A 23,993-nucleotide genomic window follows, 5' to 3' on the forward strand; every position below is an offset into this window, starting at 1 on the left:
CCACCCACAAGGGGCCTTTCCCCCTTGATCACTAATTGAGAAAATGCCTTACAGCTGGATCTCATGGAGGCATTTCCTCAACTGAAGCTCCTTTCTCTGTGATAACTCCAGCTGTGTCAAGTTGACACAAAACTAGCCAGTACACTCCTTAAACCCTGCTTACTCTCTTTAAAATTCATGGCCTCTTTTTTTTTCATTAATTATTGCATGCATATACGTATATATTTACATATTCCTCAAGATAGACTGCTCAGTCTGTCTAATGTTACTTTAGATTCCAAAGTAGGGAAGCAGTCAACATCTTTACACAGCTATGATACCTATGAACCACATCAACAAGTTAGCAATAACCAACAACTCTCTAATTGGACTTAAGACCCACTCAAGAGGGTAATCATGCATGTGCTGGAAACCTAGCAACTCCCCAGGACTAGTCAAGTCGTGCATCTTGGAGGAGAATTGACAATTTTTACTAAATCAGCATAGTCCCTAACTATATATGACAGTTGTCACTCCTCAGGAAGGACACTTCTGTTTGCAACAATCAAAAGCCATTACAGAAAATCATACCTACAAAATGTAGAGTTGTGGATCCCGTTCCCAGTAGATACATCTACAATAAAGCTGGCATACTTAAGGCTCAGGAACATTGCAGAAGACAGAGCAGAAAGCCTGGGAGAGCCAGAGGATGGTGTTTGCTGTGAGACTGTCTCCTAGGAATGGAAATTACACCCATAGTCTCCCCAACATGACTACCCAGATGTGAGCAGAGCAAGGGAGACACCAGTGGACATGCCAGAGTGGATGGAGAAAGGCCATGGTGTTTCAACTCTACAGGGAGCTACAGGCAACCGAGGTAGGCTGAAGGGAGAGGTAATCTTCCAGAAACTCCAATGTTCATCCACACCAAACACTCAGCCCTACAAACAGTTGTTCCTCTAGAAGTGAGAATAGATAGCTTGTGACTTTGAATACAAGCTCAAGCTTTTCTGAACCTGAAACCCACAGTAAGGATGAAAAACACGATGGAATTTGTCGATTGTGCTAAAATGCTGGGTGGGAAATGTAAGTAAAAAACAAACAAACATTGGGCTGATAATTGAATAATGAAACAAAATGACATCTCATAAAATCTGACCAAAGACCACCCCACCCAGGGGTTTAATCAAATCATCAAGGACCTTGAAAACATAAAAATCTGTTTGAAAACTCTTTATCCTTATTAATATGCCCAGGTTTCCCACAGGTGCTAACCATTTTCAAAGCTGTGTTTTGAAACAATTGAAAAACCCACACTGTGGTTTTCTGTTCTCATCCAAAGCCCGGTCCACATAGACTTGCCTCTTACGCAGGCTTGCAGCCTGTGCATACAAATGGCACTAAACACCGTGCTAGGCCTCTGCAGATCAGCTCAGAGGAACAAACACAATGTGTTTCTCCGTTTTACTTATCTTGAAATAAATCTTTCTCCCCATTATTTCACACCATAATTACCATGGAAACAGAACAGCAAATTAAATGGAAATACTATGGTTTATGATATGAACAATAGATGAAACATCTCACATTTCAAACTGAGCTGTATCAATTGCATAATGCATTCTCATAGAATCTCTGGCCTGTGCCTAGTGTCGACACTTCAGGGTGGAAAAACAAGACAATTACAGAGGTGATCTGAGAAACATTATATGTACGTATATGTGCATATATGTGTGTTTGTGTATGTGTGTTCGTGTGTATTTATATATGTATGCATATGTGTGTATGTGTGTAATCTCAACTGTGCAGAAATTTTATAGAAAGTATTATTTGTTCTAAATTATCTAAATAGTTATCCCAATTATCCATTTTGCTGTGAATGCAGAGATGGCTTTATGGAAATAATTACTAAGATTTATGTAGGAATATTTTTTATATTATAAGATCAATAAAATATTGAGATTGAAGGGAAAGACTACATTATGAAGTAAAGTGCCTTGGCTGAAATCATCTTTATGGATGGAAGCTCTTCTAGAACATAGCTATTCAAGTACTTCATAAAACCACCTTGCACAAAATGCTGCATGGATCAGTATAAAGTGGGCTTCAAAATTACTGCAGAAGGCTTTTGATATCCACAGTTGAACTGTTCAATTAGCTTTCCCATGGGCCCTGCTCTGGGCCACTAAGTATGGCAGGCTGGTCTGCTTGATGGGCAGGCAGAACTCCTCATGGAGTGTGAGGTCCTGACTGCAGTTGGCACGGCCTCACACATATGCCCCTGTCTCTTCTCCAGGTCCTTCTCCTGGACTAGGGGGTGATTTCCTAGCCAGGGATGAGAACCCCCATTGTCAGTGACCTCCTTCCAGCCTTGTCTTCTCAGTCTCCAGAAGATCCCCCATTCTGTGACCTGCACTGTCTCCTGACCTGGAACCTTTGTTTGGTCTGCTGGGACCGGCTCCTTATTGGCTAATACCACAGTATAGAGTTTTCATAACTTATTTTTGGCTTTTAGATTTGTCCCTTGATAAGGGACCTAGCAAGCAGTAATGGCAAACCTGTTAATTTTGTGGGGTTTTCCTGTTAAACAATGTATTAGCTATACATGAACCCATCTTAATGACTAATGTTTCCAGTTACTAGTCTCTTCTCAGTTCATGATATAAGAATTGAAACCATGCATTGACTTTTTAAAAGATTTATTTTTATGTGTATTTGTGTGTGCACCCATGTGGGTTAATGTGCCCCAAATGTATGCAGATGCTGGTGGAGGTCAGAGGGCATCAATTCCCTGGAACTGGAGTTACAGGAGGCTGTGAGCCACCTGATATGGTTCTGGGAACTGAGCTCAGGTCCTCTGGGAGAGTAGTCAGTGCTATTAACCACTGAGCCATCTCTCCAGCCCCTGTGGCTTCACTTTTAAGTGTGTATTCTCATATAAAGACAAGCTCCATTTATTACAATATTGGTTTGACATTAAAATTAGTTGTATATTAATAGTTCTGGGTCCCAGTACTCTAAATCCGCTTGTAAATTGCCTTGCAACTTCAAAGCGCCATCTTTAAGAAGACCATTCAGAGCATCTTAACCAAACCCCATTATGTCTCATAAACTTTTTAAAGTGATGACTATATTATTATTCTAGACACTGAGTGAATGACACCAAGAGGTCACTTCAGAAGGGAACAATAGCTAACAGGTTGTGTAACTCACTGACTTCTTGGGTGTTCCTCCATTACAAGGGGTAATTTCACAGACTGTGACCTTGAGGCTTTGTGGAGTAATTTTATTTTTTCTTCTCCAAATAGTTTAACCCATTGATATATAAAGATGATGGGTATTTTCTGATTAACTTATGCCTGACAAATGTATGGATATATCCTACATGCACAGACCCACAACATACATATACACATATAAACTATATATACATATATACACACATGCACACAGATACATACAGACACATACATACTTGCTCACACACACACACATATATATGTATATATGTATATGTGTATATATATATATATATATATAAATAAAACAAACACATAGATACATACAGACACATACATTCATGCTCACACAAACAGATACATATATACCACAACATATACATACCATACATTCATATACATATATACACATATATACACCACACATTTATGCATACATGTGTGCATACACACATACATGCATGCACATGCACACATATGTACATATAACTTTTGCTAGTTGACTCCCTGAGCCAGGCTGGAAGGGAGCCTTCCTTTTTTCGCTGCTGGCATCAGCAGGGAGCTACCTGCTTTCCACTTTCACCGCTGAGCTCAAAGAGTCCCCACATCGCAACAGCTTTTCCCCATTGTGAGTTTTACATGGCAATAATTTATTCAGGACATTTGAAATGCTGTTTCTTTTCAAAACCAGGTCACCGAAGAACACTGAAATCAGACAAAGCATTAAAACAAATTTAAGGAAACTTTCAGCAAACGGAACTGGCAGAGCACAGCTTTGCAGTGGGAACATTTTTCCAGGCTGCTTATTAAGATAGTCTCCCACTGAGCCTTTTACCTCTCCCTGCCCCTGTCCCCACTGCTTTGGGTTTGTTGGGCACTTTTTTTTTTTTTTAAAAGACAGGGTTAGCCCTGGCTGTCCTGGAACTCATTCTGTAGACCAGACTGGCCTCGAACTCAGAAATCAGTCTGCTTATGCCCCCCAAGTGCTAGGATTAAAGGTGTGAGCTACCACCGCCTGGCTTGTTGGGCACTTTTAATACATGCTAGACTGCCCGACAAAGGAAGGTGAAGGGCCAAGAAAAATATTTTTGAAATAACAGACTGCAGTGTAACTGTAGGGTTCTTCACCTGAGGCTTCCAGAGGTGCTCCAGGGAGCCAGGAGAGAGGTGGGAGCCCAGAGCCCTCAGTGACTCGCTGACATCAGCCAGCAGCCACACAACCCGACCTGGCATCTTCAGGGCTGTGCCTTGTTTTATGGAGACTGAAAGTAGTGAAGCACTTTGTGGGGTTCTTATTTTGGATTAGAAAATGACCCCTTAGAGCAGGTTCCCAGTCCTATTGAGTGATGCTCAGCCATCCGATGGCTTTGACTGTGGCCAGGGCCTCTTCATTTCCCCACAGGGCTTACTCTGAAGACTCCAGGTACCCAGCAGAACACCACAAGGACACTCCCTCCATGGCTCTCCAACCACGAGACTCCACTCTGACACCTGCACCACATAGCTACCACAGTGAAATATCCACAGTGGTACACCACCATGACAGCCACGTGACATTACTCTCACCATGGCACCTCCATCATGGCATCCCCACTAGAACACCTCCACTAGGATATCACTCTCACTGTGGCACTCCCAGTTACGACCTACCATGGTACCCACAACAATATGCCCACCACGGCACCTCCTGCACAGTACCCATATCCTGGCACCCTCACTATAGTACCACCACTACCTTAGCAAGGTGTCCCCACCACAGCACCTTGACCTTCCCTCACTCTCCCCTTTCTAGAGAGGGATTACTTTAGCACTTTGGAGAGTCTTGGGGTTACTTTCAAGAAGCATTAGAATTGGTAGAATCCATCTTTGGAATTAGAGAGGGGTCTCCAATTTCTAGAAATACTTGTTGCTCTTGCAGAAGGCCAGGGTTTGGTTCCCAGCACTTCACAACCATGTGCAGCTCTAGTTTCAGGGAATCCATCCCTAACTTCTGGCCTCTGTGGACACCAGGCATGCACATGGAGCATGTAAAGATATGCAGGCAAAACACACATACACAAAAATAAACCTAAAATTGAAAAGAACCCATCCTTCTAGTAACCATAGGATTGAGATAGTGAAGGGAGCACACTGCTCTAGGGTCTTAAGAATACTGAACAGAGAGGGGGCTGGAGAGATGGCTCAGTGGTTGAGAGCACTGACTGTTCTTCCAGAGGTCCTGAGTTCAATTCCCAACAACCACAAGGTGGCTCACAACCATCTGTAATGGAATCTGATGCCCTCTTCTGGTGTCTCTGAAAAGAGTGACAGTGTGGTCACATATATAGAATGAATCAATCTTACAAAAAGAATGAGTGGACTCCCGCCCCCTATTTTGGTCTGTTCCATCGATTTTGCTTAGCTACCAAGATGAACTCTGGCACTACCTTCTTCGGACTTCAGGGTTAGCTATTAGATTGGTCACCAAAATATGCATTTTAGCTACCGTGAATTATCATTAAGGTGTTAATATTGCAAATATAACATTACTAATAATATTAGTGATAGTGATCAACACACATGCAACTACACATGCTACATGGATTCTCTCATACAATCCTCACTAACACCCTACAGACAAAAAACTGGAAACATTGCTAGCTGTTCATGCTAAGTATCTCAGGTTCTGAGGATTGGACCTCAGTTGCAGTGAGGTTTGGATCTTCTTAATGATCATGAAAAATGAAAGGCTCGTGCCAGAGAAGTTTGGCCAAGCCAGCATACCATAGCCCTTCTCAGAAACCTGAGAAGTTATGTGGGTAAAGAATTGCTTTGCAGAGCAGTTGTAGGTTTGAGGAAGCAGTGATTTGCCCCCAGAGACCTTTGTTAAGATTAAGTTAATTAGCATGGCTCGTTATAAACACATCAACTCTGGCTGTGAGTGGACCCATTTTAGAGATCATGGGAGTAAAGTGGACAGCAGTTACTGTTCTTCTATTCACTGCTCTCACTGCCCATGGGGCCCTTGCTTATGTGACCAGCTCTGAGTCACCACAGCAGGTGACAACACCAAGGACCTGCATCAGGGAAGGACAGAAAGAAGTGACACCTCCTTATGTTTTTTTGTTTTGCTTTAACATCAGATCTAACAGAGTAAATTCTGGTCCCCCCCTCCACTTCTCATACTGTTAAAAAAATGAGATTACTTATTTGTAGGGCATGTCTTCTTGCACGAGTGTTCTGAAGTGAGTAGCAAACAAAAATCCCCAGGGGCTCTGCACCCAGCTCAGGGGCTTTGCACCTGGCTCGCCGTTATTTCTGGACAGCAATTATTGCCAGCCTGTACTTTTTACAAAACAGTGTGTCCAGACTCCTGTGTTATCACTACCACATAGAATACAAACACCTGCAGAGGTCGTCACTTTATAATACTTACACATTTTCCCCAAGGGATTTCTAAATGTCTGTTTTTTTATGGCCAAGCTGGCATACCTGTCTCCACTGGTCTCCGTTTTCAGCTGGCTCTGGAAGACGTATGCCCCTGCTTCACCATAGCTGCTCTGATTGGGCCACGATGCTTTTCCATTGCCGTGGAGCTTGGCGAGATCGCTTCGGAGTCTTTCGTTCTCATATTCAAGCTTATTAATCGATGTGTACTGTGAATGCTTCTTGTTACTTAAGTCCACAGCCTAGGGAGTAAAACAGACCCCCACTGAGTGGACGTTTACGGGACACTAATTTTCCGTGTCTAGATTCCTGTGTTGCCAAGACCCTTCATTTGAACCAGGTGATGCGTTTTTTGTGAACTTTGTTCCCCCTAAAGATTTTAGATACAAATTATTAGTATTAATAAATTAATTAAAATATATTTAAAATACTTTTTAATGGCTGCATTAAAGAGGTGTTAAAGTTTAATCACCTCTATTCTTGAAAACAGTCTGTTTCAGAGTCATCAACAGAACTGTGACTTTCTCACGTGCAGACCTTCACTGGAAGTTCTTTACAACACAAGGATAAACTGAATGAAGATCTTTGAGGACCTCAATGGGAAGTCTACCCCTGTGCTACATTGCTCTCTTGCATTCAGGACTGGAGAGATGGTGCAGAGGTTACAATCTCTTCTAGAGGACCAGAGTTCAGTTCCCAGCACCCACAACGGGCATCTCACAACTACATGTAATTCTGACTTCAGTGGATTTGACACCCTTCTCTGGCCTCCAAGGGCATATGAACATACGATAAACACACACACACACACACACACACACACACACACACACACACACAAATAAAACTGAAAATAATCCTAAAAAGAATCTCATAAATTCCTATTAGTAATAGCCTAAAGGTCTTATTTTATTACACTCAAAATTTATCATTGCTATTTGTCACACTTGCCAATGGCAGGTAACGGCAAGCTTCATCGCTGAACTTGAATGGATACCCATGTTCTTTTTGGCAACTTCACACTATGTGGTCTCAGCTGCTTCTTGTATTCTTTGGCTCTTTTCCCACTTAAGAGTTCTTACTAATATCAAAATACGTTTTACACTAGAGACAGAAATCCAGAGTGTCTATCTCCAGTTGGTAGAAAGCATGGGGTTTTTAAAGGCATTTTTAAAGTTTTAGTTGTGTTGTGTGCCATGTTTTCTCTAGGAAGGGACTTTGTTGTTGTAATTTAAAAGCGCCAACTCTCCTTTGCTCCTTCCTCTTTGCCTCACATCCCAATTTTTTTTCCTTTTTAAAGAACTATTAAATATTTACTTTCACTTTCTTCTATTTGTTTTATGATTTCATTATTCCACCTTTAATTCTTTAGCATATTTTGAGTTAGTTCTGCTATAAAACTAGAGAAGGCAGTAAAATAATAAATTATTCCAATTATTCAAATCGCATATTGATTAAAATATTCATGCCCCACTGCTGGGTGATGTAACAAATTGCATGCTGAACTTATTGTGAACTGGGGTTGATATCTGGACCATTTTGCTGAATTGATCTTACAGTTGAGACAGAGCTAGCACTGCACATTTGGAGCAGGGTCGATTCATAGTAGAATTCTGCTACCTGATATATTAATGCCCCACTCCGAGGATGTAAAGTGAAATATATTTAAATTACAAAATGAATGGTTAAAACAAGAGGCTTAGAGATTTCTCAGGCTGTTTTAATTAGGCACTGTAGAAGTTTCCAGGACAGGTGTGTGTGTGTGTGTGTGTGTGTGTGTGTGTGTATGCTTGCTTGCTTGTATGTGCATAAGTACGCATGTGTGCATGCACTGTTCTTCTCATAAAGCTTTGTAAAGTAGACTCTATTCTCACACAACAACAAGTCATAAGGAAGCTGTGTTTGGTTCTCGCTTGCCCTCTTCCGTCTTCCAGACCTGTGTATTGAACATCCCAAGATGCATTGTGACTGATGGCACAGCAGTTCTCTGGGATCAGAAGAGCAATACCTTAGTATAAAATGCTTGACTCAAGCAACACATCACTTCTGAAGCTCCAAACATTTGGGATTTGAGGCCTAGAAAACTAAATGTTTGGAGCTTAGACATTTTTTTTTTTGAACTCCCTAAATTTCCAAGCATTGAGAACCATCCATATAGAATGGCATTCATAGTCATTCCAAACTTCCTCACACTGTGAATAACTGCATATTGATAATCATTCATACCATCATATTAGTATTGCATACTATGGAAGCTTAGGAAAGGCAGAGAAAGGTCTGGCTCTGGGTGAAGACTCACAGAAGGGCATCTAAGCATCTCACTGAGACCTGGAGAAATTTAGCCATCCATTCTGTGGCTGACCCAGCCAATCTTTCTCCATTGCCTGTGGGGCAGTGGCCTACAAAGTGGCTTTCTCATCACTGTGACTCGCATCTTTGGTCAAACTTTCTTCTCCAAGGAAGCAAGCAAGGAGCTTCAGAATTAGGCAACCAGAAACATTCTCAAATCTGCATTTATTTAGACAGGGCCAATTTCAAGTACTGGGGCTGCTGGAGTGATATCTCACTGGTTAAGGGCACTTGCTGCTCTTGCAGAGGCCCCAGGATTGGTTCCCAGCATGGACATGGCAACTCATAAATATCCTTTAATCCTTAACTCCAGTTCCAGGGAATCAGACACCCTTCTGGTCTCTGCGAACAACATGCGCATGTGGTAATCAGACCTACATGCAGCACCCCTTCCCCCCAAAAAAGAAAGGCAAAGAAAAAACAACTACTATTTTAATATTATCCAAATATCACAAATGTTAGGAGGCTGAAAATAATGTATATATTTTGTTTTTTTCTGCCTAGAGTGAAGTTTCAGTTCTAATCATTTAAGTTTATATTTATCTCTTCTAATTATTGCTGAAGTAATCTGATTATGGATTTTTTTTATACTTACAGGATTCTAATACACAGGAATAATAATTTTCTTCATTTCATAAAATTTGAAAATTGTAACAAAGTAAAATAAACCAGCATGTAGAAACTGATAAACTCTAATAATAAATTAAGCAGGGGGCTGCAGAGAGGTCTCAGTAGGTAGGAGTCCTGGCTGGTCTTCCAGAGGACTCAGCTTCAATCCTCAGCACCCATAGCTCACAATCATCTGTAATTCCAGCCCCAGGGAATCTGATGTTCTATCCTGGCCTGCACAGAGACTACACACTTGTGGGACACACTTGTGGATAGATGTAAACTATCATACAAACAAAATAAAGATAAAGGTTAAAATTTATCCAAGTAATAGAACCCTCAAAGCCATTACTTTTACACACTAGTAAGATGAACATGTGAGTCATAGCTAAGTCAAATGGAAGAGAATGTGTTCAATTATCCAAGACCAAGAGGAAGAAAGGAAACTAAAACCAGAATTGGGTATGACAGTTTATGTCTGTAACCCTGACACACAGGAGGCTGAGATAGAATTTCAAGGGCAGCCTCGGACAAGTAATGAGACCCTATCTCAAACAGGAAACCTAATAACAGAACTTGGGGGATGGGAGATGAATGACGGTGTAGTTCTAACTAACTTCAGTAGTAAGGAAATAAATGGAATGGAAACTTTTTCTAAAAAGATACAGCTGATCCAAATGACCTCAGGGAAAAAATAAAGAGATTTGAATGAAAGAGGGGAAGGTAAAGGCTGGTTTAAGTTTTTCAGTGGACATCCCATCGCCAGGAACCTCCAGTGTGAGTTTAAAAACAGTGTTACTTTAAAACAAGTACAAGGAGCTAAGACAAACTTTAAATAAAGTGTCATCACACCAAACCCAGCACTGTGCTAACACCGACAGAGCAGAGCATGACTACTATGGTTTGAACTGTGGCTCCCTACAAAAGCTTGTTGAAGCCCTAACCCCTAGTCCCTTAGAATATGGCCTTATTTTAAAACGAAAATCTGACTCATGAGAATCACGCAGACATGGGACCACAGCACACGGAGACAGAAGAGGGAGGAATCCGGTACACACACATCAGAGGAGTGTGGCCCTGAGGACACCTGTTTGGAACTTCTGTGAGTTAGTATGTCCTTCGGTTCTAAGCAAACACACTGTGGTATCAAGCCAATTTAGGATTGGGAAGATTTATTCCAGGAACCCAAATTCGGACAAAATCGGGAAATATGTCAACCATAGTCCCTAACACATCAACAAGTGAAAGGAGAACACTCACACAGAGTCATCGGTTGAAAAGGCTCAGAGAAACACTAGCAGCCATATTTCCCAATATGGAATCATGAATGAAAAACAAATTTATATCCCTCAAAACTCCAAAAGTGTGACATTTATAGTCAGAACCTAGAAAAATTTCCAGCAAGTACTGTCATGGCTCAAGATATTCCTGTCTTAGCAAAGGTAGAATGACAGTGACAAGAGCAGGTGTGAGGAGGAGAGGGGAAGGGGCAGCCAAACGGCACTAGGACAATGTTCTATAGAAGGTACAGAAGAAGTTGGACCTTCCTCAATATTAGCAATTAGCTGCTTGATATAGTAAAAACAAAGCTCTCCATTTGTAACAGAGACAGGAATTGTAAATAACTTGGGGAATAATTTTAAAGGAAGGAAAACGAACTATCAAAGAAAAATTGCATTATTGGGAAATGTGTTATGAAGAAATGAGGAATCACGCCATATCTTATTACAATAAAAGCATTAAGTCTTCAAAGTTAATACAAAAATGAATTCAATTTCAGATAGAACCCACAGGAAATTACAAGGAGAAACTTGGTACATTGAGCTTGGTCTTAATGAAAAGTTTAACTGTGTTCGTACATATTGCCTTTCAAAGTACAATTTAAATGGATCAAACAATTGCATGGAAAAGATGAAACCTCTGGAAAAAAACCCAAAAGTATGTATGCACATGTGGAGAACCCTGTTTCTAGAGAAGGAAGCTCTAAAGGCATCCATCTAGAGACAGTGACTTTTGACAAGTCAAACTAAAACTTCACTTATGGCAAAAACAAAGTTACAGAAAACAGACTGGAAAATGCTCCTAAAAATTGGCAAAGAAAGGAAAACTAACATCAGAGAAAAATACATTACATGTATCTAGTCCACCTTGCTACAAACTACCAACGAATGGGGCCCACCTGTTGTCAGGGAGCTGCGCATCAAAGTGCTAGAGAGAGTTACCTTGGGAACAGGGCGGCAATGAAAAAGGACGGCATAAAGGAGAGGAAGGAACAGGCTTGGACAGCTCGTGTTAGCATTACAATACACATCCTGGAGTGCAAGTGAGCCGATGGTTCCTCCTCCAGGAAGCCTCTCATGCTGGGATTTTTTATGAGATACTTAGTCAGGTGAAAATATGAAATATTTTCAAATACACTAGGGCTGAAATAGTTATTAGAAAGTCTAGTAAGTTTTTGGTATATACACACCATGGAATATTATAAAACGATCACAAAGGGCAAACTATGCTTGAGCCAGTTGGTATAGAAAGACACTTTGGAGCAAACAAAAATAAGACACACACAAATATGTCTATGTATGTGAGCCTAGTTTAAAAAAATTATATGTATCTGTATATGTGTGTGCGCACCTTACACCTTTTGTACACAGGAGCCTGAAGGAGTCAGAAGATGGTTTCAGATCCCCTGCAACTGGACTGTGAGCTGCCACGTGGGAGCAGGGAACTGACTCAAGTCCTATCTAAGAACAACAAATGTTCTGAACTGTTGAGCCATCTCTTTACCCCTGTCTGGCACATGGGACATGATGTGGAAGAGAAGGAAGGGGGCGCAGAGGCTAAAGCAGGGACTGTGTTCTGACGTCACCTGCCTGCACATATTGGGCTAATTCATAGACAGTCATGTAGAGTTTGAATGAGTATAAACGTTCCGAGCACTTGCTCACTGTACTGCTGTCCACACACACAGCTGGAGGTCGGCTCTGGACAATGCTTGAGTTACACATCTATAGTTGATGGAGACTGTCTCCCCAGCTTAGCTGTGCAAACGGTCAGGGGCAGGAGAAGCAACAGGAGCCACCATTTGCTTGTCAGCCCAGCATCCTCTGCTGCTCACATGGGGCTGGAGGAATCGTCAGGGTGGGTGGTGGGTGTAGGTAATCAGCAGCTGCTTTTTTATCTTTGTGTGTTTTACTTCTTTAAAAAGCAGAAGATACAAATGAACAAAGCCAAAATCCTACAGGAGCAAAGTGAAGCCCCTCAGCTGGGCTCTGGTGACCTGGGATATATACAAACACTTGAATTGAACTGAATATGTGTGTGTGTGTGTGTGTGTGTGTGTGTGTGACTTCAATATGTATATACATGTATATATACAAATATTTACAATATACACATGTGTATGTGTGTATATATGTGTATGTATTTATCTCTATGGAGCCTGGATTTGCTTTCTGTGTCCCACGTTAGGGAATGAAGAGGCAGAGGTGACGGGCAGGTGTTTAATGTAGCAGACAGGGAGACCAGCAAGCTTCCCTTTTTATCCATCTGTGCTCCAATCACAGGATCCACAGCCATTTTCAAGGAAGAAGGGAGAGTGCTTCCAGATGCTTCTACTGTCTTGATGCTGGAATATGGACTCATGTGAGAACAGTGCACAACAGGACAGAAATAGAACATTGGCTTCAGAGGGGGCTGGCCAAGGTCTCGATCCATGTGCTCACATTATTATGGCTAAAGGAACAGGCTAGCTTAAGCAGCCATGATGCCTTTTTTTTTTTTTAATATTATTTTTCTGTTCCTTGAACAGTTAAAACAAGATAATGGTAGGATTTTTTTTTTCTAAGTGAATAAAAGAAAATGTAACAAAGAATGCTAATATTTCAATATTTTGACCAACAAAAGTTCTACAAAAATCCAACCATCAGACAATGAAAGTGAGAGGCTTGGAGCCATTTAAGTTGTTTATGAGTACAGGTAGAGCCAGGGGCTAATTCATATATTCAGTCAACAAACACTGAACTCTTGCTCTATCCTGAGCTGTTGATCTTGCTAACTTCCTGCTTGTCATCAAGTTGAAAGGGACAAGCCACAAAACAAGTCAGCCAAATACGAATCAAGCAAGAACAGAACAAATCGTTCTGATTCGGGTTTGTGGGGAGGGCTTCTCTGAGCATAAGGTTGGCACTGAATTCCGGCTGTCTAGGATATGGGGTTTCAAGCAACTGCAGGATTAAAAGCCAGACAACGGCATGCTTTCAATGTCTGGGAAATGATCAGAAATGAGCCCAAATCAGGTGCCCCAACTGGGCAAGCTACGGTGTTAGGCAGTGCGCAGCTTGGCGCTCGTCGCACGCATGCTCAGTGACCACACTGACGGTCAGCCCTGACCAGCCAAGCCACAGCCTATTCAGTCTGGGGGAATGAATTCAGCATATTACCAAGTACCGTGCAGGGTCTAAATCGCCCATCATTCCCTTCAGGTGGGTGTTTTCTGTTCTGACAGCTTTGTATCTTCTGTCTGAAACCTGAAAGATTAGCAGATAAAAGGCACGTGTAAAACTCATGTTAATAAACCCTGTCAGAGGTGGTGCAAATACTTTCTGTGGTATGAGGGAAACAAGGTCCTCCCACCAGTCGGGTTCTCTTGTGCCTCCCCCGACCCCCCACCGTGCCCAGACCCCCACTCCCGCCTTGCTCCAACCCCCACCACCCCCATCCCCGCCTCTCTTCCAGTTTGAGCAGTGTGAAATTTAAAACACTTTAATCATGATTTATTTTTTCCCTACCAAATCTGAAATTCCACTTCTCATGTATAGGAATTATAATCACAATTAAGAAAAACCTTCTTGAAAATACTCTTGCCCGTTACACTTCTTCAATGCCCAATTAATATTTACAGTAAGCAGTATATGGCTTTCGGCGTTTAATTCGTTCCTTCTGGTATTCTGGCTGAGTTCCCTGTGTGCCTATGACTTTCTTTTGTAGTTCTTTCTTCTTTCCCTGATGTCTGTCGTCTACCTGAATGTTGGGATGACAGACTCATGCCTCCATGCCTAGCCTGCTCTTTTGTATATCTAAGGCTCATTTCTATATAAAACTCTTGCTTTAAAAATACTTATTTTTGTGAATTATAAGATATATGCTCATTGACAAAGTCTGGGAAGCATGGTGGTATGAAGATGAACTTGGGAGTTGTTCTTGTGCTGTTGTCCCCGACTATCGACAGCAAGGCACCCTGCTGTGCACTGCCCTGTGCTGGTTTCCTGTGTGCAGTCAGACTGGTCAGTCTGCGGCCTATGGCTGGATGAAGGCCCAGTCTTTCCTGTTTTTGTAAATACACATGATTGAACTGCTCTTATGGAAATTGTCTTGACTCATGCTTTGTGCTCTGAAATCACCTAGACTTAGAGTGAAAGGGCCATAAAGTCCACGCTGTCAAAAGCAGGCCACAAGTTGTTAGAGCAAGGAAAAGGAAAGAAGACATCAGGAGGGAAGGCAGGCACGAGCCTTGCTGGGTTTTAATGTGGAACCTCAAGGTCTTTGTTTGTCTCAGAGGACTGCTTCGTGCTGAGTGGATGCCTAGTAACTACGTACTGGTTTCTATGTTGTTGCCTCCATGTTTAAAACACTACTGGCAATCTATTAAATGGGGAGGGGGCTCAAGCAAGCTGGAATCGCTTTCTTTCTACTGACAATCCATTAAAAGGGGGGAGGGGACTCAAGCAAGCTGGAATTGCTTTCTACAAAATAAAGTTTAGTGGCAAGGTCCTATAGCAAAAGACTGAGGAAGGGACAGGGTCGTGTGACCTGGGAGGACAGCTGCAGGACCTTGGCATGCGACCACTCACACAGGTGTGCACCGTCTGGTCGGAACTTAGTGTGTCTTTGATGGTACTTTGTCCACAGCACAGGGTTTTATGGGGTAAGTCTCATTAACTGATCAGGCACCAAGGCTTTTGACGGACTGGAGTGAGGGCTAGGATGAGCAGGAGCAAGAGCCAAGCCTGGAGAGGCTCTCCCTCAAGCGTGCATACCTGTTGCTTTGCTAACATTCTTTCTTTTATTTCTAATTCTATCTTTAGCTGTCTTTCCAGAAGGGCAGCTTTCTTCATGACAGTTGCTATAGTGACCTCCTTCTGGTGAAGTTCCTGGGTGAGTTCGGAGATCTCGTTCCTCAGCCGTTCCTGTTCGGTGCATAGGCTTTCCTCCTGATAGAGCTGGCTTCTCATCTGGTAAGAGTGAGCAGAGACATGAGCAGCCCCTCCCTCACAGAGCAGCTGCAGCCTGTGCTGGGCTCTCTTAGTCCTCCTGCCCTGAATGGCTGCGGCTCATGACAGCCTACTTCTGATCACTGCTAACCAACTTAGGGGCATCCTAAGTCAGTTTCCTCCCAGCTCCCAAATCCTCAGCGTCTTATTGTCATGTGCAGCGCACCTGGACTCAGCTCTCTGACAGACTTGACAGAGACTGGTGCTAAGTGCTTTGTTGTGGTTTTGACGCAGGGTCCCCCTGCACAGCCCAGACTGCCCTATCTTTGGCTCCTCATGCTCTGGCCTCTGAAGTTCTCAGATCACGGGTGTCCACCACGAAGTCTGGCCATAATCACCTTCTTTATGGAGAAACAGCAACCTAAGGAGGGTAAGCAGCTTGCTCGAATCATTATAAGAGAACGTGCCAGATTTGAGACCGGAACTCATGGTCCTTGACTAGAAACATAAATCCTGCTGTGGCAGCGGTGTCTCCACACTCTGTCTCAGAACCACGTTGTAGCACACTAAGCTTGCTGTGTCGGTAGGAATGTCTTACTGCCTCTCGGAACCCTTAGAGTCCCTCACCATCTTCGCTTGTCTTTTCATAACAGAACCTGCTGGACTTGGCCTCCTTACAGCCTTCAGCTTTCCAAATCCAGCCAGCAACAGCCCAGGCCACCCTCTCAGACCCTCTGCTCTCTGTCCCCATTGCTCACACCTTGCCTACACCTTGTTCACTCTCCCTGGCATTGTTTTAAAGAGCCAACTCATTGCTTCTCACTTTTGAGAGTCACAGATAATGTACCCTCTTTCAGAACACACACACATATAGAGCAGGGGGAGAAAAAGAAACATTGATATCACAGGGAAGTAAGTGCTGTTTGAGGGATGTCCTGGAGGGTGCATAACCCAGCTAAGTGGGGGTGGGGATTGCATCAGGATGCTCTTCCCAGATGAGAGGTTATCACACAAAATACTGAGGGTAAGATGGGAGCCAGAGAGCCAGGGCACAGGTTCCCAGCAAAGAATGTAGCCAAAGGGGTGGGGGGAGGGTGCATAGAACTTGGGGTCTGATCAACCGCGCCCTAAGACATAAAGCCAGAGAAGGAAGTAAAAAAAATCCACAAAGAAACTTCTTTGAATGCATTCAGACACTTAAAAGGTGACAAGAGACTATACCTGCTCTTTCAAAGTTCAGTGTACATCTCTAAAGGAATAAGGGTTTCTCCCTCCTTTCTGTCTTTTCTCTCTCTTCCCAGAATTCCATGACAGCATCTTAATGACTAGCTCTTCTATATCACCAAATATTTTCAGGCAGAACTCAGATGTGAAATTGTCCCAAATCTCCAATGTTTTTCAAGTCTGTGAAACTGGATTAGGATCTCATCAGACCTGCCCAGCTCTTTCTGTCTGCCCTGTCTTTGTGTCTGTTTGGCTTTTCGTCTGATCCCATAACCTTGTTCTAGTTACAGCTCTCACGAAAGGCAGTCACTTTCTAAAACCTGTGCCCCCTCCATCCTGGGTTACGCCCCGGGACAGCCAGGTTCAGGACTGACACCTAGGGAAAGAGGATGAGCTAATGCACAGTTCCTGTATCCAGAGGCCAATCTGCTGCATCCTAGGCTGGGTACCACCCATTCCTTATCTGGTCCTGCTCTATGCTAAAGCTAGAAATGTGAACTAGATATGTTATGAGTCTCTTTAATTACATGTGTTTACATATGCATGTGCATGTCATGGCACATGTGTGGAGGGAGGTTCAGAGAACTCACAGGTGTTGGTCCCTTCCTCCACCGCGAGTCTTGGGCATGGAACTCAGGTTATCAGGCTTAGCTGCAAGCCCCTCTATCTACTATCCACCTTGCTCACTCCCTCTGAATCTCTTTGGTCCCCACCTCCTCTATTTATATTCTCCTGGCAGTTTCTTTGGTGAATCAGTCATATTGTTCTGCAGTTTGACAGTCTGGATTTTACTGTTTATGTCTCTGTGGTATACTTTAACACAAGCCTCTTAAAGACAAAACTTGGAAAATTAAGAAAATAAATATGCTATTCTGAAAGAGGATTAAGATATTTTTTATTAGTTTCCAGTGGTTAGATATTAAAACAATATGCTCTTCCATTGAATGTGCTTCTAAATGAGATTGGTTTATCTGTGCTTCCAATGACATGGCCTTTTTAAAATGTGAATTTTATCACCAAACAAGTGAATAAAAACAGCTCTGTACCCACAAAAGAAAAACACTCACAAAATTCGTAACACATGGCCCTCAATAGTGTTAGTGCAATGGAATGGAAATGCCCTTTGTAGATCTTTCTGGAAGCTGCAGCTAGTTACTTCCGCTATCCACTATTGCCCTGCAGAGCGCAGCTGCCTGGGCTGCCAGGAGCTTGGAAGATCTGTGCCTTGACCTCTCCTTCACCTCAGAGTCCCACTCATACAGGATTTCTGATTTTACTCTGTAGTTCTGACTTTGTCAGAAGCCTCTGAGGTTCAGGAGAGTGTAATCATACGTGGTGTTAGGCACCCCTTTTACTATGACAGAGTCTCATGGAATGCCAGTAAAGAGCATATATATATATATATATATATAGGGGGGGGGTTCTCTGTGTAGCCCTGGCTGTGCTGGGACTCACTCTGTAGACTTCGAATTCATAGAGATCTGCCTACTTCTGCCTCCTAAATACTGGAATTAGAGGCATGTGCCACCACTGTCCAGCTGAAAGTTATATTTTTAAAATCAGTAAAATCAAGTGGTATCAGTGTTCAAAACAGGAAGGAAATGACAGTTGCTCTATAACAAATTTCGTAGGCTGGATCTGCATTCCTTCTCAGACACCCAGCTCTGCCAGGATCTGCCTTTAGGGGAGTCAGGGTCTTGATATGTAGCTTAGATTGGCTTCAGACTTGTGGCAATCCTCCTGCCTCAACCTCCACAAATATTGGGATTATTCACGTGAGTTACTGTACCTAGTTAAGATCTTTCCTTCCAATGTATTCCTATTGAAACTGATGAAATAGTTACTAGGGAGGTATATTGGTTGTGGATGAATGAAAAACCCAGTGCTCTGTGAGAACCATGCCCACACCCTCCTCATCTTAGGTTTTTTAGCATCTGGCAAAGTGCTTGGACCTTGTTAGGCCCTTAGTTAGAAATGTAGGTGTGGCCCAAACCAACAGTAGCCCACATCTTTCAGGTGATCCTCTGAGCCAGGTCCTGTTCTCAGCATGTAATTTGCATTAGCTCATTAGCTCATGAATTTTAACAGAGGTAAGCATGTAGTTCCTGGGGTGAGAGAGGCTACATTCAAAACTATCGTCTACAAATTATTATCTGTGTAATATGGGAGAATCTCTTCAACTTCCCTGCATCTTAGTTTTCTCAAGAGCAAAAAGAGGATCCTTGGGGCAGTGTCCTTGGCACATGGTGAGAGCCACAGGAGTGTCAGCAGGTATTGGCTCATTTCATACCCATCATAACCTCAGGGTGGTGGACGTTGTGTAACTGTTTCCTCTGGGCTGAAACATTTCTTGTACAGAAAGCAGAGCTCATAAGGCTCAGGAACCTAACAGAACACACCACAAGGTAAGGGTTGCAAAGCCTGTTTTAAGCAGTCAACAGTTGCTAGGACCAGGAGACTGCAGTGAGCGGCTGCCAGGAGCTCAGGGATTAGTTTCTGTGATGAATGACCCTTCCAGCATGGGCTTTTCATTGATGCAGCTGCCTTTGAATTACACATGATTCTGTAAGTACACACACACACACACACACACACACACACACACACACACACTTCTGAAGGCAGGAAACTCACTGGTTCACCACGTGAACCTTGAGTAGAATCCTTCTTCGGCTTATAGTCAGTGCTCCATCTGGAGTGACAGACATTTGTTCATGCTACAAATGAACAAGACGAGTAATCCAAACAGTACTAACCACATCCTAGACGAGGGCCCTCAGGCAAGGTGTACAGGGAGGTCTGTCCCCCAAGGTCACCCATACACTGAGTACCAGCCTGGGCACACATCTACATTGAATTCGCCCCATACCTGAAGATTTGTGTTCATACAAAAATGTCCGAATTTGCAGCTTGGCAGATTATTACTTTAGGAGGCCGAGGGAAGGTCTCAGAGTTAGTTTGATGCAGAGACACTAGAGCAGGGAGAATGGATCTGTTGTATTCCTTACCTTGTTTAATTCCTTTTCATGATTGGGTTGATCTGAGACCATTGAAAACAACTCCTTTCTTTTCCTTTCTGCTTCTTTAGGAGAAGGGGAATATGATGACTCAACTCTACGAATTACAAATAAAGCAGGCAACACTTAAGCTTAAGTTGGTGAATTGGTAATTATGTTGTTAGTGTAGATCATGGACGCTGTAATATGGTTGACAACATTGCTAGCTACAAAAAATGCAAATTCTAATAATTCCGGCCCTGGGAGTATTTCTATTTCTGTCTCTGAGTGAGTACAGTTTTAATGGGAGAAAATGGAGCATTAATAGGCATTTCGATTCTATATTAAAATGAGCATAAACATTTTAAATGTTATTTATTTACATATTTTGTGCATATGAGTACTTTGTATGTATGCCTGTACACTAGAAGAGAGTCCCATTATAAATGGTTGTGAGCCATCATGTAGTTGCTGGGAATTGAGCTCAGGACCTCTGGAAAAGCAGCCAGTGATCTTAACCACTGAGCCATCTCTATGGATTTTGAAAAGACTGCTTTCTGTAATAAAATAGCATAGACACCTAAGTGGAAATAAACCCAACTGCTGACCTGATGCATCAAGGCAAAGAAACATGTCAGAAGAATGTGGGGGGGGGGGCACACAGTCCACAGAAATGCTCAACATGAGGACATCTGACCATGTAGCCAGGAAGGAAACTCAAATGTGCCTATTTTTTCAGCTATTTACTTGTAAAATGGGATGGTAGCCATTTATTAATGTTGGGGTGGGGCAGTGAGGGAGTGGAAACTCCCAGAAGAAGAATGACTAGGACCCCGAGTGATGCTCAGAGAAGCCCAGCTGGTGAGAGTCACTTTCCCGGAGGGCAAGCCAAAATCAATCATGGAAACACAAAGTGCAGAATCGGGGAGGGGCAGCAGCTATACAAGTCATGTGAGGCCACCACTATGCCTGCTGTGACTCAGTAGGAGTCACCTGTGAGTGTAACTGGCTCTCCAGAGATGTCCTGAGGGGGTTCCCAAGATCCAAAACACAAACTGCACAAAAGCAAACCACAGCTCAAAATCTCAGTAATGGCAGAGAGAGAATTAGCTTAAAGATTGGAAATAAAGGAGCTCTCAAAAGGTGCAGAGTCATGGTGATACCCTCAAGGTACAGGGATTTCTAAGCCGATTGACCTTTCTGGCCACCATAGTTGTCATACCCCTCATCCCCCACCCCGCCAATACACTCTTCCCATGGTCTGTCGGGGTTCCTTAGCCCAGCAGAGCATACGAATGCAATCACCATTCTGTGTACTCAGCCTGAAGAACCGCTATCAGCCTTTGTGAACATTAGCCTCTCCCCTGTATATACAAATGAACATGCTTCTCGTATGATCAGTGTACACACTACATGTTATTTCCTGTGTGATCAGAGTGCATACTACATATTATTTTCCCATATCATCTGACTATATATAGACTTCATATTATTGTCCAGTGTGCTTGTGTTTCTCACTGACTGTGTTGTGAGTATTTTCCATTTCATCTAACATTCTTATGAAGCATCGGTTTCTAAAGTGGCCTTAAAATTTCTCACTAAGTGAGATTTTCAAAGGGAGAAAAGGATGTTCCCATTCCTAGAGTCTTCCCAAGCATTCTCATGAGCTGCAGTTCTGAACCAACCATGTTTTGTGGTTGGACTTGTCAAGTTCACCAAGTGCATGGAAAACATGTGATTCCTATGAAGACAGGTGGACAGAAAACGAGGCCACGCTAACATAGATGGATAAAGGAGGGATGGTTTTGTGTTTAGGGAAAGGACATTAGAATTATTTCTTAATGTAAACCATGTCATCGAATGGTGTCTGTGTCCTAATGATGGGAATGGAATGCTAATGATTGAATATCATCGAGGAAGGTTTAGGGAATGAACAGAAGCATCCTTAACCACCATACCAGTGCCTGGCAGCTTCACCTTAGTGAACCATGCAGAAGAGGCAGAGTCCAAATCAAAGAAACCCAGACAACACACCAGACAGGCAGCAGCCACAGAGACCAGACTAAGGATATGAAATGTGCAGAGGGAAAGATGCAAGGCAGCGAGAGTGACACACAGTAGAAAGCTCTAACCCTCAGCATGTGGCACCGTCAAGTCCCAGAAGGAGATGACTTCTGAGGGAGTTCCTCCAAACGAGAAAGACATAGTTTGAGGACTATAATGTTCATCCAGTTTGACAGAAGGATTGGCCAGATGTGTAGGAACCATGTACTGAAGCACAGCTGGCTACATTTGGACAGAACATTATTAATCTTGTTATTTTGTAGCACCTGGATACACTGAAACTCACTCTGTAGACCAGGCTGTGCTAGAACTCACAGAGATCTGCCTGCTTCTACCTCCCTAGTATTCAGATTTAAAGGCCTGCACCATTATGCCTGGCCTGACACTGGCTTTTTAAAAAAGATCTATTTTTATTTTATGTATATGGACATTCTGCCTGTATGCATGTCTGTGCACCATATGAGTGTGTATAGTGCCAGCATAGGTCCCAAGAGGACATTGGACCTTCTGGAACTAGAGCTGCAGAAAGCTATGAGCTGCCATGTGAGTCCTGGGAGTTGAACCTTGGTCCTTTGGAAGATCTGTCTTTGCTCCTAACTATTGAGCTATCTCCCCATGTTACCATGTCCTACAACTTTAAAGTAAAATAGATCACTTAGCTATTCAGAGGTTTAGAAACCATGTTTGTTTCATTAGCTTTCTGATTCTCAGAAGAAAGTTCCATACCAGTGAACTGCTAAAGAAATCAGACTATCTCTTCAAAACCTCAAATACTGAGAATTCTCAGACGACCCACTTTTTGGTGGATATGCAGTATATGCCTACTCTTAAGGAGGGAAAAATTGGTGTTAATAATAACTTTTTAAGAAAAGATTTGTTTTATTTTAAATTATGTGTATGTCTGTCTGTCTGTGTATATGAGTGCAGATGCCCTCAGAGGACAGAGGCATCAGATTCCTTGGACGTGTGGTTACAAGTGGTTGTGAACCATCTAACATGGGTTTTGGAGACTGACCTAGGTTCCTCTGGAAGAGCAGCAAGATCTCTTAACCACTGAGCCATCCATCTAGGACAAGCAAGGACTCCTTATGTGGAGCTACAGGTCATGAATTCAGAGGCAGAGTTACCATATCATCAGCAAGTGAAAAGGTTAGCATCAGGCTTATAGGCAAACAAGTAGATGCAATTAGAATAAATAATAAATCCAATTTCTCTGCAAATCTGTAATTAAACACCAGCTCTACACTGTTGTTTCTACTGAAATGCACTCTATCCTAAAGAATGCATCCAAATTAAACTTTATTCTAATTCAAATGTGAAGGGTGTGGATGCCCACACACACATCCTGCACACACATCCTTTACATACATGTATCCTGCACACACACACACACACACACACACATTCTGCACACACACATCCTGCACACACACGTCCTGCTTTGGGAGGCTCCTCTGAGAACTGTACCTTTTCCTGTTATCTTGAGCAGTCTGCAATTCTCCCATTTTCAGCAGTTCTCTATGCAAGTGCAGTCTTTCCATTTCTATAATCCTCAGGAGATCGTCTCGTGATTGTAACTCATTCTTCACCTCTGACAGTCCTGCTTCCATGGCCTGCATTAATAATTTTTTGATGTTCACTTTAGAATTATGGTGCACAATACATTAAAAAACACTTAATATCTAGCTCTTAAAACAACACAGTCTACTGCCATTGCTCTTGGTTGCCCACTAGATCCTACTGCTGAAGTGCATACTTTGATTGCAAGACACAGGGAAATGAACCTGGTGGTGTCCTCCTTGCTGGATAGCTTTCACGGCACCAGAATGTGCTGCGGGAGAAAAACCATCAATGGTACAACCTAGTGGATGGCCCTGAGTGCTACCAATGTGCCAAGA

The 23,993-nt window shown here is 42.7% G+C and overlaps 1 protein-coding gene across 7 annotated transcripts in view; it reads right to left on the reverse strand.

Moving 5' to 3' along the window:
* Positions 1-23,993, reverse strand: part of Deup1 (deuterosome assembly protein 1) — a 65,150-nt gene that overhangs the window by 5,344 nt on the left and 35,813 nt on the right. For all 7 annotated transcript variants that reach the window (XM_021173322.2, XM_021173324.2, XM_021173317.2 and 4 more), the window contains 5 exons: positions 23,563-23,708; positions 20,044-20,149; positions 15,638-15,832; positions 14,042-14,128; positions 6,690-6,886 (listed from right to left, as the gene is read on the reverse strand). In XM_021173322.2, coding sequence (XP_021028981.1) covers positions 6,690-6,886; positions 14,042-14,128; positions 15,638-15,832; positions 20,044-20,149; positions 23,563-23,708 — 731 coding nt within the window. The remainder of the gene's footprint in view (positions 1-6,689; positions 6,887-14,041; positions 14,129-15,637; positions 15,833-20,043; positions 20,150-23,562; positions 23,709-23,993) is intronic.

The sequence above is a fragment of the Mus caroli genome, chromosome 9 (genome assembly GCF_900094665.2).
Source record: "Mus caroli chromosome 9, CAROLI_EIJ_v1.1, whole genome shotgun sequence".
NCBI classification, from domain to species: domain Eukaryota; kingdom Metazoa; phylum Chordata; class Mammalia; order Rodentia; family Muridae; genus Mus; species Mus caroli.